This window comes from Chinchilla lanigera, unplaced genomic scaffold (genome assembly GCF_000276665.1).
Source record: "Chinchilla lanigera isolate Chin_1 unplaced genomic scaffold, ChiLan1.0 scaffold00007, whole genome shotgun sequence".
In the NCBI taxonomy this organism is placed as follows: domain Eukaryota; kingdom Metazoa; phylum Chordata; class Mammalia; order Rodentia; family Chinchillidae; genus Chinchilla; species Chinchilla lanigera.
The window spans coordinates 3,070,689-3,085,376 of NW_004955408.1; the positions used below are offsets into that span (position 1 = coordinate 3,070,689).

At 38.0% G+C, this 14,688-nt stretch overlaps 1 protein-coding gene across 1 annotated transcript in view; it reads right to left on the minus strand.

The window, feature by feature from the left end:
- Nucleotides 1-14,688, minus strand: part of Rapgef6 (Rap guanine nucleotide exchange factor (GEF) 6) — a 206,744-nt gene that overhangs the window by 168,159 nt on the left and 23,897 nt on the right. The window contains exons 2-3 of the mRNA XM_005376072.2: nt 1,874-1,944; nt 661-717 (exon numbers count right to left, since the gene is read on the minus strand). Coding sequence (XP_005376129.1) covers nt 661-717; nt 1,874-1,944 — 128 coding nt within the window. The remainder of the gene's footprint in view (nt 1-660; nt 718-1,873; nt 1,945-14,688) is intronic.

Below are 14,688 nucleotides of genomic sequence, written 5' to 3' on the forward strand. Positions count from 1 at the left end.
AAAAAAAAAAACCAACAAGTGAAAAACATTAAAGAATCTGGGTTTTTTTGGTACCAGGGAATCAAACTCAGGACCTTACACTTGCCAGGTAGGCACTACACGGCTGAGCTATATCCCCAGTGCACATTAAAGAATCTTACACAGATTTTTTTTTTTTTTTTTGAGACAGGGTATTACTATATAGTTCAGCACGGCCTTGAACTCATAATGTAGCCCAGGCTCAACTCAAACTCATGGCAGTCCTCCTGCCTCAGTCTCCCAAGTGCTGTGATTATAGGTGTGCACCACCCTGCCTACTTTAGACATATTTACTAAGTAAAAAAAGCCAGACCAAAAGATTCCATCTCTAAGAAGTTCAAAATGAGGCAAAAATAATCTACAGTGACAGAATTAGAACTGATTATCTTTCCAAAAGAGTTGACTAGGGCCCTCTGGAGAGCTGTTCTATGTTTTTATTAGTAACAATGATTACACAGGTGTACATATTTATTAAAATTTGCTTTACTGGACACTATTTGTGTGCTCTATGTATACTTCAGTTTAAAAATGTATTTCAACCTGTTCTATCGAAACTGCTCTAGAATAAAATAAATTTCAATACCAAAAGTGAGAATTTAAGCACAAAGGTAACAAATTTAAGCTAATAATGGACATACTTACCAAAAGAGAATTTGATTGCCACTGTATCTCTCATAGCGTGCTCTTGCAGACATTAATCTAACAATTATAAAAAGGAAATTTTGGAATGTTATATTTTGTTTTGAAAATTCTGTTATAATTAAATCAATAGAAAACAGTTCTACAAGACATTTTCATTAAGTTCGTAGTTAGAAAAATTTATAATGCAATAATACTTTATTAAAGCAATTAAGTAATATTAAGTGGCATTGATATAATGCTAATATGTACATTATAAGGCCTATCAATGCACACTAAATGTTCTTGTTATGAAAAACTATGATTAATCTGGTCCACTGCTTCATCCTCAGTGAGAACAGGTATACATATACAAAAAACCCTCTTGAACATATACATTTACTTGCATTAAAAAATATGTTTAATACTAACTGCTCTACTTTTCAGTTTTCTTCTTTCTTCCTGATGTATTTATGTAATACAGACTAACACATGAATTATGTTATAGAACACTGAATATACTAAATCCCAAATAATTATGTTGTAGCAATCTGGTCCATAATCAGAAACTTTAAGAACACTTAGGAAAAGCAACTGAGTACATGGTTCTTGGAAAGAAAACACGTTCAATTAATATGTTACACAAAACCACATATGGCATTCTAACATGTTTTCACAAATATAATCACAAAAAGGCAAGATAAACAAGTCAGACAGCACACTTTACAGAAAAAGGAAGATGAGGGTCAGAAAGTTCATGGGTCCTGTTCACAGGAATTTATACCCGATCAGGGGTCTGGTCCTTCCACTTTCATGTAAGATAGCATGTACATCTTAAGCATCCGATAGACTATCAATACAAACTATGAAACTAGATTGTTTTCACTGGTTGGCACACACTGAGCACTGTGCTTTCTTCAGACACTTAATTCTCAAAACACGGCAACAAATATACCATTACTGCTTCCTGATTAGTTTACTTCATACCACCCGCTTCACGGTATTCACTGTGCTTATCATGAGGGATATTATACGCAATTTTCATTTTGTTTTCTTCCCTAACTCCAAAACCATCTCCCACCAGAATATATAGTCCAGGAATCTAGGGAGCTAACATAATTTGTATATTCTGAGTGCTTCAAATAGTACAAAGAACATAAATAGCATTTAACAAATACTTGGTGAATAAATGGAGTAATTACACAGCACAAGCTCTTATACAGTGCACCATACTTACCTAAGCTGATGTTCCCTGAGATTTGATAATATTTCCATTCCATGAAGATAAGAATAAATAGTATTTAAATCCTGTAAAACAGAAAAGTTTTTAGGTATTTATAAAATAAATATACTTCAAAAAATGTTACCCTACAAATCTATTTTTAAACATACAAGCATTTATTATAGAGCTGATAACTATGAAAGAGCCATGAGATCTCTGAATTACAAAAGATTTGAAAGGGTAAGAAGAGTTCCTTCCCCTCACACAGGAGCTCTTCTTCACCATGATCAGTGGCATCTACTCAACACCAGAAACTAAAAACTCATTAACGTGTAGGAAAATACACAAACTCTTCCAGCCTGCCTTCTCCTCTTTTTCTCTCTGTGGTACTGGGGACTGAATCAAATACACTACCACTTAGCTACATCCCCAGGTCTTTTAAAATTTTTTATGTTGAGGCAGAATCTCACTAAGTTGCTCAGGCTGGCCTTTAACTTATGATCCTCCTACTTGAGCAGCCCACTCAGCTGGGGTTGCAGGAATGTCAAGCTCATTATTTCCAAATAGATGTAAGGTTTTCTTCTTGGGAGACTGTACGGTATTTGAAAATGATTACAATATCTTTTAATTTCCTCCAAATTATGCAGTCTCAGTTTTGGACATTCCAGATCTTTAAAAACCCTAGCTGACATCCTCTAGATGACCCAGTTTATCAATTCTTTCTCTTAAAACACAACTGCGTAAGATCTCCTTTTATCTGGGAGGCTAAGGCAGAATAATCTCAAGTTCAAGCCCATCCGGGCAGTTTAGTGACTTAGAGAGACACTATCTCCAAATAAAAAATCATTTTCATTTGAAAGGGCAAGGGATGTAGCTTCAGAGCAAAGGCCCTAAATTTGATCTCCAGTAACAAAAAACAGACAAAACTTTCTAAAGACACTCAAGGTAATATATACAATTAAACAAAAACCATGTTCAGAGGGGCAATGCTACTATATTCTGAAACAGAATCTTTTTTAACTTTATTTTTTATTAGTACATATTTGTCAAACATATTGATCACATTAATCATAGGGAATTTGTACCTGTACATACTACAACAATTCTTTTTTTCCCCATTCCCTTCCTTACCCTTCAAACCCTCCTCCCCTCCTCATTTACAGAAGTTTTGCTTCTATTTTTTTCCTTCTGTGATATATGCACACCCATATTCACAACAGCACAACTGGTAGTAGCTGAATCTCAGAAACACCCTAGATGCCCATCAATGAATGGATTAAAGAATGTGTCTTTTATACACAATGGACTACTACTCTACCTTAAAGGATAAATTTGAGTCATTTTTCGATAAACGGATGCATCTTGATCTTACACTTTTAAGTGAAATAAATCAGATACATATGTCTAATTATTGTGTTTTTTCTCCTATATGAGAAACCAGAGGACCTTTTTGTAGCCCTCACTCAGATAACTAGGTATAGGTAAACAACAAAAACCCAGGGTATTAGTATAACTTCAACCAAAAGACAGGCATACCAGAAAGAGAAAGTGAAAAAGCCCACATCCCTCACAGAAAGAACACTGGTGCATGTGATAATAAATACAAGTTTAAAATTCTGTTCAGAAAATGTACTTCCTTATTCTCTTCTAAGGAATTCCTTTCTAATAAGGCAGACTACTCCCAAATACTTATCCCACAAACACACTGAAATGCAACTTGCCAACTACCAGATGGTAACAAAGAAGAAAAAGAAAAGCAATTAAGACATCTTGCTTTCTAGTATGTTAATAAGACAGTAGGGAGAACCATCAAGAAAATCAGCAATAAATCCTGATTCCAGAGATTGTAACTGCCAATTAACCAGAACTGATTAAACAGGCAAACATCGCTCTCCTAAAGCCTTACTAATATGACAGTCAATAAGATTTTTAAATGTATAAAAGATTACATGAGAAAACACTAAATGAAAAAAGTCTAGAAAATTTTAGAAAACAGCAGATGAAGTGACTTATACGATAAATTTTATTTCCAAAGATGGCCACATGGAGCTATTTGTAACATGAGAATACCAATGTTGCGAAGAAGCCCAAATTAGTTTTAGGGAAAAAGCAAGCCCATATGGCAGAGCACCAAGTATGTGATGCCACCTTAGGCCAGCCCATCTACCAACTGAATGGAATGAAGGGATCCCAGTCGAATCTCTGTAAGGCAAAAGAACCAACCACCAGCTAAAACCTAAGGAATGGAGTAATATAGTTCCAGAAAAAAGCCTGGGAGACACAGAAAAGGGCATAGAGTATGAAGATTTTTTTCAATCTATGCTAACAATAACCAAGAAACATCAGACATGGAGAAGAGAACCCGAAAAGCCATGATGACATAAAACTGGTGCAGTAAGTACATGAATGGGTGGCCATGAGATGAAGGCTGCGCACAGGCCCAGCAGCATGGACTTCCTCCTCTCAAGGTCTACTTAGCTACCGGTGCTCTTCAGAGTCCAAACCCGTCAGCAGCAGAGAACAACCTGAGTACCTGACAGGAGTCTTGTCTTTGAGGAGAACCACCAGTCATTAGGAAACAAGCAGGCAACATCAGGTCCCTCCCATCTCAGAAGGCCCATACAGTAGTTCACTTCTCTGGGATATAATATATATTCTGAGTTTGGCTTTGTCTTTCCCACCTCAGAACTTCAGGCAGACCCACAATCCAGGGGCTTACAGAATGCCTGAACCACAGGAACGAAATTCTACACATCAGCCAGGTGTAGTGGCACACACCCTGTAATTCCACTACTCAGGAAGCTGAGGCAGGATTTCCCTACATAAGTGAGTTTAAGGTCAGACTATACTACATAGCGAAACCCTGTCTCAAAGAAACAAAATCCCAAAAAAGAAAGAAAAGAGAAAAGAAAAGAAAAAAAAAGAAAGAAGAAAAGAAAAAAAAAAAGAAAAGAAAAATTCCACACAGCAAAGTATCTAACCGGTGGAAGTGATTCATAGCAAAAGGGGTTTGGGTCAGAATCCCAAAAGACAAAATCTTGAATGCCATAACCCCAAATGTTGAAATTCTGAAAGATCAAAATCCCTGAAGTTTAAAATCCCAGATCAAAATCCCAAAAATATACCTCTAGAAAAAACAATTTAACTGGGAGTCATGGTGCATGCCCGTAACTCTAGCAGTCGGGAGGCTGAAGCAGGAAGATTGCTTTGAGTTCAAGGCCAGCTTGGGCTAGTGAGTTTAAGGCCAACCTGAACTACACAGTGGGAGCCTGTCTCAAAAGAAGAGAGGGAGGAAGGGAGAGAGAGAGAGAGAACAATTTAAAAATTCTTTGAAAGAAATTTGTTTACATTTTTGAAAGGGGATTTATTTGAGAAATTATAAAAATATAACCAACATCAATCTGGGAGACTAAGGCAGAAGGATCACAAGTTCAAGCCCAGCCTGGGCAACTTAACAAATCCTGTTTGGGAGTTGAGGGGTGGCTGAGCAGGTAGCTTAATGGGAAGGCTCTGGGTTAAATCCTCAGTACCGAAAACCAAAACAAAAAATAACAAAATACCAGAACACTCCACAGGCCACTTACACAATAAAGTAAGCAATAATGATACACATGTTTTTGTAAGAATAAATACCTGTACTAACCACATTTGCACACATGGGTGTAAAAGGTCAAAAAGTGAATTGTACAAATGTGTATCACTATGGTTGCTAATTGTGTGCACCAAGTTTAAAGGTTTTTTTTTTCTTGGTGCTGGGAATCAAACTCAAAACCTTGCATTTGCCAGGCAGGCACTATGCTGCTGAGCTATATCCAAAGCCCCTATAACTGCAGGTATCTGAAATACCATGACAGAAAAGCTAAATCTTTTGACATAGTCAATCAAGAGCTGCAATGGTCAACACCACATATGCAGTTGCTCAGAGCCAAGATCTCAAGCACTTTATCTTTCACAAGCACAGATCCAGCTGAACATAATGGCATATGTCTATAATCTCAGCACTTGGAAGGCTGAGGTAGGAGGACTGCCATAAATTCAAGGCCAGCCTTGTCTACATAGTAAATTCAAGGCCAGAATGAACTATAAAACAAGACCCTGTCTCAAACAAACAACCTCCCCCCTCTCCAAAACAAGAGCACATCTACAAAAAAGAACATTTCTTCATCTACTGAGAAGTTTCGATGATTTTACAAACATGCACAATGCTAACACAAAAGTAACGTGATACTAATACATTTCATTTAGCCCAATTTGCAAACGTGAAATCAAATTAGAATTCTCTAAAACTCTACACAATTTAGACCTTCAGTGCTGGAAATGATGTAAAGGTGAAATATACACAATAGAAAATTATTTTAAAAATACTGCTGACAACTTAAAATAGGAGAAAAAAATTTTAAGTAAAAAAATAGAAAATCCAACATGTGATGTGTATTAAAAGGATTGATTATGGATAACTGTATTAAGAGTTAACTGAATTTCATAATCAGCGGTCTTGGTTACTTTTCTCTCATTGCTGAGACAAAATACCCAATGCCCAAAATGAAGGAAGGAAAGGTTTATTTAGCTTACAGGTTTCAGTCCATACTGGGCTGGTTCCAAGGCAGAGTGGCACATGGCAGAGGGCAAGTGTTCACGGTGGCAGCAGAACACAGCAAAAACAACAAGAGCAAAAGGGAGGAATGGTGGCAAGCAGCCTCTTTCCCTCCCTTACACTGTATGCAAACTACCGCTCCAGGGCAGGTGGAGCACTCACACCTATAATCCCAGCACTGGATCATGGATCAATCACAAATCCTAAAAGCCCGCCCCATGACTGCATGAGGCTTTGCGGGGACATCCAGACACAAACCGTAACATCATCCTATTCTGAAATCTCACACTGCAGTGGAGTACCTGCTTGCTTTAGGACATGACTTTCCTCAGAGAATACTTTCACGTTCATTTTCTACACAGCAATGCTCATTTTGAAATTCTCCTATGATTCAATGCACTGGACATGAGTATTCCCTGTTAGATTTTCCCACCATCTGTGCCATCCTTCTACACTGTTTTGGCTAAGCAGAAATCCAAGTCAGATGCAGTCAGATAGAGATCACTAGGTTTGAATTTGCAAGCATCCTGTCTCAGCCTCCCAGTTTAAGGATTACAAGTGTGTGCCACTACACTCAGGTAGGAGACAAATTTTTAAACTGAAGTTTTCCTCACTGACTTACCATGTGCCAATCCACTCATACAAAATTTTCAATAAGTGCACTGGTTTTAATCAAAAGAAGTCTTTATTGGTAACACTTTGAATTAACTTTTAAAATCTCTGATTGCACCTAATTCCAAGTCTGTTAATGACAGTTTGATAATTCAAGTATTTTCTTTTATAAAGCCCACCAAGCCTACCAATCTTTCAAGTAAGCGCTTATGAAGTACTTCACTTTTTCAGTCATAATACATAAATAAGCAGATAAATTCTAATATTTTCAGCTCCAATAGGGGTATGAATTGTAAATATTTGATAAAGAAAATAAAAATAGTGGGGATAGTTTTCAAAGTTCATCCATTAGCCGAAGTGAAGCAAGCCCTAGTTTTTCTATGTTAGGTTGATAGGTAAATATTGGAAGTTTAATCTCTTCAACAATCAAATCCTTAACCAAGAATAATAGTACTAATGTATTTTGTAACAGGGTTCAACCTCTATTCCTATCAGCAATTGTCTTAGGTTCAGGTTATAAAGTTTAAAATCTTTTTATTCTCCTATGAAGCATTTTTTAAAGGCATGCATGTTGCTATGTGTACTGAATAGAATGGAAAATGCTCCAATCTCCCCGCCTCAAAACCTCCTCACACTCCTGAATTGGGCTACTGTGCGTCGGGGTGGGGGCAGTGTGCCGGGATGGAACCTGCAGTCTCACATGCTGGGCAAGTGCTCTACCACAGCCATACTCCCAGCCTTCTACTCCTTTTATGTATCTCCCCCGCTCCAACAGGAATTAAATTTTCTAGAGTGGTCATTCCTTTACCTTACCATAACTGTAAACAGACAGATACAGAAATATTAGTCTGAAAAGAATATCACTACCAAGGGTACAGACATTCCAGGAAAAAAATTTGAATCACATCATTAGGTAAGACACTGATATCTTCCTAGGTGTTTATCTGAGAGTAAGGAGAAAAATACAATGTATAGTGAAAGAAGAGGGTAAGTCCAGTTGCAACCTCAAGGTTACCCATAAAAACAAGGACTATACTTCTTCCCCCTGCCATCTCTCTTCTCTCATTTCTCAGGAAAGGAACTCTAGGGGGAACCATGAAAGAGCTGTTCCCTACACCTTAAACCTGTATGAATAAGTGAATCTGTGTAAACTCAAGGGACCTTGAAAATGTGCTGCTCAGGTCTCTAACTATAGGGACTGTCACTGACAAGGCCCATTACTGTGCCTGTAGCTCATTATCATGCTTACACGGGAGCCAAGGTTGCCAGGGGATACTCCTCAAAAGTGAATAAGCCTGCAGAAATACTAAGGCAGGCCTATTCTGGGAGAACTCCTCTGATGGGCCCAAAGATTCCCCATCTACTTTGACAAATGTTTACAGAATTGCACCACAGTCTAAGGCTCTTCCAGCCAACTTAACTTTTCCTCTATCCTTCACAAAAATCATACTAGCATCCTGGTCTGACTGCTTTTCCAGCTCTCTCTCCGTTTTTGCTCATAGGGATTTCCCCTAGTAAATCTCCTACGCGTCTAACGCTGCCTTGACATCTGCTTTTCCACAGGATCAAATTAACATGTTTTGCAGTACTGAGTACAAAAAAACTTTCCACAGTTTTGCTGCATTTATTTCTAAGTATTTAAGATTTTTAAGGCTTTTGAAAAAAAATTTTTTTTTGGTTTTTTTGAGACAGGATTTCACTATGCATTCAGGCTGACCTGGAACGCACAGTGATCCTGTCTCAACCTCTCAAGTGCTGGGATTACAGGCATACGCCACCACATACGGCCTGCAATGTTACACGAGGTTTGTTTGGATTTTTTTTTTTTGGTTGTGGTTTACAGAAATCAACTGGTTCAACATATTAAATCTGAACCAAAAAGTCCTTCTAATAAATGCACTTAATTCACTAATAACTTCTTTTGGATTATATATACAGTACCATCACCTGTAAATAAGTATAGTATTTATTTCTTCCTTTCCAATACATCTGTTTATTATCCCTTTTCTTGCCCAATAACATCAACTGAGACTTCCAAAAAATGACCAGGTAAGTATGGTCCTGTACAATTAGCCTTCACATCCATGGATTCCACATCTGGGAGTTCAAACAACTGTCAACTGAAATTATTCAAAGATACTCAGGAAAAAAAATTGCATCATACATGTACATACTTTCTTCCTTGTCATTAGTTTACAAACAATAAAGTATAATAAGTCTTTACATTTTATTAGGTATTATAAGTAACCTACAGATATTTCAAGTGTATAGGAGGATGAGTAGGTTATAGCAAATACTACACCATTTAGTACAAGGGACTTGAGCATCCACAGATTTTGTCATCAATCATGTTACTGTAATCAACCCCTAGGATACCAAGAGAGGACTGTGCTGCAAACACAGCTGTCTAGGTCCTATCCTTTAAGTTAGGGTTCATTATAACTCAGGCAAACACACACAAAATTCCTACCCTGAGGAAATTAGTTTGTCATTTTTGACATGAAGACAATTTTGTTTCAGGGTTAAACAAGTTCTGAAAACTCTAAAACACAAAGGTTACCATATGGCTAATAGAATCACAACTTGACCTACCAGGTAAAAATTATAACTTGACCTAACAGGTAAAAGCAGGCTATTGTTACTGAGCACCAGAATTTTCTGAGACTTTCAACTAAATTTATGTCATATAATTTCCTTTGTTTCTGATCAACAGAAATCTACAGAGAAAATCCATGAACACCTGACACAGAATTAGGAATTAACATTTCAATACTTAAATCTCAGTGAGAATATCATTCCTAAGTTTGAAATATATACATGATTCTTTAGTGTTTAGTCTGAAAAGAGACCGACCAAGTTTATTCCATGATTCATTCTAAAAGCCCTTCTTGGGGCCGGGGAGATAGCTCAGGGGCGCAGCGACTGCCTGGCAAATGCAAGGTCCCAAGTTCAATTCTGAGTACCAAATAAAAAGTTAACAACAATAAGGGCTCTTCTTCAAATATCTGAATATCTGCTCAGTTATTTGCCCTTATTCCAGAGGGTTAATTTGGACAAAAGAATATGCAGTTCCCTACAACATCTATAATGGTGACAGCATGGATTTGAACTGAAATATTAGTACTATTCCTACCCCGAGTGGACAAACTATAAAAGGGTAAGAAGTAAATATTCTAGGTGTCGTGGGCTATATGTTTTGTCGTACTTGGCACTACCTCTGTAGCATGCAAACAGCCACAGACAATAATAGTCAAATGAATGGGTGCAACTGTATTCTTATAAAAATTGTTTTGTAAAAATAGCAGTAGACTAATTTGGCCATACTCTGCAAACTCCTGAAACATATGATCAAAAACATCTACCAACTAGATAAGCCATGAATGAACTGCTCTTTAGAGAACGTCTTACCTTTTATTTTTGGTAGAATTCTATCTCCCACTATGGAAGCTGAAAACATCAAATTTTATTTTTTCCAATCTCCCATACAATTAAAGCATGAGCAAACTATCCAAGTGCCACCAATCAGACAAATTAAAGCTAGATTTTTGGATCAGAGGTAGTGATAACAAAAGCAAGAAATGCAGGATCTTTCACAGCTAGTGGTAGCAGCAAGGTCTCCCAACAGAGGCACTGTGGAGCACAGATACTGAGTAGTGCAAACTGTGGTACACCCTGTTCAGTGCTACAACAAAAATATTATTGTCAAATCTGTAATAGAAAAATACAGATCATAGTAGCTTAGCTCCAAGTCTATTTCTCCAGTAATTCAAGTAATTCTGTAGCTGCCAAAACTTTTAATAAATTTCTTCTGTTTTGGGCATAGTGGTACATGCTTGTAATCTCAGCATTTAGGAGGCTAAGCAGGAGGACCGATGCTGGTTCAAGGCTAGTTTGGACTACACAGAGTGTTCAAGGTCAGCGTGAACTATATGGCAAGAGCCTGTCTCACAAAAATATAAACAGGGCTGGGGATACAGCTCAGTGGCATAAGTGCCTGCCTGGCAAGTGTAAGGTCGTGAGTTTGATCCCTGGTACTATATATATATATACATACACATATATATATACACATATATATATACACACACACAAATATATAATGCTGAGTAAAATGAACCAGACACACAAGCCTAAACACTTATGCCATCTCTCATTTGAGTAAGGCAAAGTACAAACAAGGAGAATGATAAAGGATGGAAAGAAGGGGAAAAGAGGGTGGGTCTCTTGCAATAGGGAGGAGAACCAAATGAGCAAGGGTGAGGAGTGAGGAGAAGGGGAAGGGAAAATAAATAGAACAAAGATCTGCCATGCTCAGGAGCCTAATGACCTCAGTGAATGTAAACATTAGATGCCATAACATGAATTAAGATTAGTATCAACAGGAATGAAAAATGGGATAGAGAACTGGAAGGACAGGGAGGGAGGTATAGGGAAAGGGATTAAAAAAAAAAAAGATACAGTATGTACATGTAACCATTCCCGAAGAAGACTGTGAAATGCATGAACTGCAAACATGTATTAATAAAAAAAAAAAAAAACCATGCATAATTTCCCTCTTTTTAAATCAGCCAGAATTGAATTCTGCTTCATATGAGAAACAACAACTTTGTTGAGACCCTGAACTAGCACCAACACCATCTCTTGGTAAATGGGGAAAAATGCAAATCCTCAGCCCTTACCCTATAATCTAGGAGGGCTCAGATTAAGTCCCCAAACCACTGGTGCATAGGCAAGCTCTACCTCACTCTGGATTATCTGCCTGGTAATCTATAATGGAGAATGGAAATAAGCACCAAGTTTGGTAAATCAAAGTCATTCGTAAGTTTGAAGATCACAAACGCTAAGCCTTCACAAAAGACAGAAGAAAACCTCCCAGAACAAAACACAGCTATAGGGGCAAGCTGACATTTTCTTTCACATAATGGAGGTAATTTAGTATTTTGTTTGCAGCAGACAGCAAGGAGGTGTCGACTCTACAGTGCTAGGCCGTGTGACTGTTAATCATCGTATGTCATCCTGAATGCATTAAGAAATGCCCAGCAGATTAGTAAACCACAGGTCTATGTGTGTATGTGAATGACTGACATGAAGGGCAGCAAAATGAGGAGGAAAGATCTATCCTGGATGTGGGTGGCACCAACCAATAGGCCTAGGTGGAAAGAAAAAGGGAAAAAAGGAGGAAATGTTCCTAATTTCCAGAGCTCTGTCTTAAGCAGTGTCTTTTGCTGCCATCCTCTTTGGACGCTGGTCTCCCTGTCTCCGGTTCCTTCAGCTTTCCAATGCAGACTCTCCCAGGTAAGCTTTCAGTCCTTCAACCTCGGACAGGCTCTGCATTCTTCGTAACTCTTGTTCTGCTGTTTGCATCCTCTTGGCCAAGTAGCTAGTGGATCCTAATGGCTCTCCAGTGTACAGGTAGCCACTGTGGACTCCCCACCTCTGATTCTGCAGGCCTTGCTAATAAGCCCCTATCACAATTACACCTATATTTTCTATTGGTTCTGTTTCTCTACAGAATCCTAACTGATATATAGCGTAGAAAGGGGTTTCCTGGAGCTTTACTACCAATTACCTATGAGATGAGCGTGCAGTACTGCAACATCTAATTAGGTTTTATGGCCCCTTAGCCCTTTCAAAAACAACATAGGGAAAAGGAGGGTAGAGAAAAGGACCCTAACAGAGGTAGACTGGAAGTTTTACAGACATTTCTTGGCCGTTACAAATTTACATGTTAGATTCAAAGGAGTGCTAAACATTTACATAGAGGGAACATGAAACCTCCTCTACGGAGCCTCAAAAAGGTAAGTTAGGAGGAAGAAAGAAAACCATCTGGGATATTGTGACATCCAGGTTAGTAACATGTATTTCTCCAAATGCAACAACAAAACTCTGCAGAAGTTACCTATGGGTATTAGAAGAACAAGTCAGCTTAGGATAGAAATAAAATAATGGGTTCTACCTGGAGAAAAAAAGGAAGCTGAGGAAGTTGTGATGATTCAGAATAGTCATAAACTGACCAACAATATTCTGGTCAACAACCTGCTGCATCGTATGATGGTGGTCATCGTATGATGCTTCATAAGACTGTAACAGAGATGCAAATTTCCTGTCTAGAGATCTTACTGCTGTAATAATGAAGTATAATACATTATTTTTGTGTCTGTGATGATTCTGGAGTTTAAAATGTGTTGCCAGTCCTGTAAAAGTACAATACATACAATTATAGTACATAATACTTGATAATGATAATATATAGCTGTTACTGGTATACTTGTTATACTATACTTTTTACTGTTAAAGTATGCTCCTCCTTACATACAAAAAAAGTTCACTGTACAATAGCCACATTGCACTGGTAGCAACAACACACATCTCAAGTTTACCATACCTCCTGATTGCATCAAGGGCCCACATCAAGTGATTGAGCTACACCATTTAGGTTTGTGTAAGTACCCTCTCTCTGATGTTCCAACAACCACAAAATTGCCAAATAATGCACTTCTCAGAACACAGCCCCACTGTTAACCAGTGCTTGACTGTACCTCCAAATGCAGATCATCACCCTCTCTTGGCTATCATTTCTGAGTGACGTTGGATAAGCTGAGGTGGCAGGACCTCTCCCATCCTAAAGTGGAGCAGCTCTCTTTCTGCACTCTCCACAAAAATCTGTACCTGTAGCACTCATTATAAATTTATTCCATGGTCTTTCACTGTCATTGCTAAGTGAAGTGCAGTCTGGCGTGGTGGTGCACGCCTGTAATCCCAGTACTCAGGAGGCTGAGGCAGGAGGATCGTTGTGAGTTCAAGGCCAGCCTGGGCTACCAAGTGAGTTCAAGACCAGCCTGAACTGCATGGTGAGACTTGTTTCAAAAAGACCAAAAAAAAAAAAAATTAATATTTGCAGCCCTGTATATATGTGTAGTTGACGATTCTTTAAACATGTATTTCTAAATGAGCAGGTTGGGATTTTTATTGTGCCAAGTAGCGTGTTGCTTTCCAAATGTCTATCTCCCAATTCTGTTTACTGTGATTCTACAGATACTTAGAAAACTAACCACAACTTGAAAAACTCAAACTGGCATCAGCTTGGTGGCCAAGGGACTATCTTCACCTCCAACCCACTAACCACGCACAGTGCAATATTAAAAGGAGCACTCACAGCAATCAATACCTACATCAAAAAAGCAGAAAGATCTCAAATAAATTTACATGTTAGATTCAAAAGCAATATTAAAAGCAAAATTACTGTGATTCTACAGATACTTAGAAAACTAACCACAACTTGAAAAACTCAAACTGGCATCAGCTTTGGTGGCCAAGGGACTATCTTCACCTCCAACCCACTAACCATGCACAAAAGCAATATTAAAAGGAGCACTCACAGCAATCAATACCTACATCAAAAAAGCAGAAAGATCTCAAATAAACCAAGTACTGCAGCTCAATGAATTTTAAAAAAAAACAAACCAAACTCTGAATTAGAACAAAAGAAATAATAAACATCAGAACAGAAAAACATGAGATGAAGACTGAAAAGTAACACGAAGAGCTGGTTCTTTGAAAAAATAAACCCAGCTAGACTAAGAAAAAGAGAGAAGACTCACATTCAGAGATGAAAAGGGACATT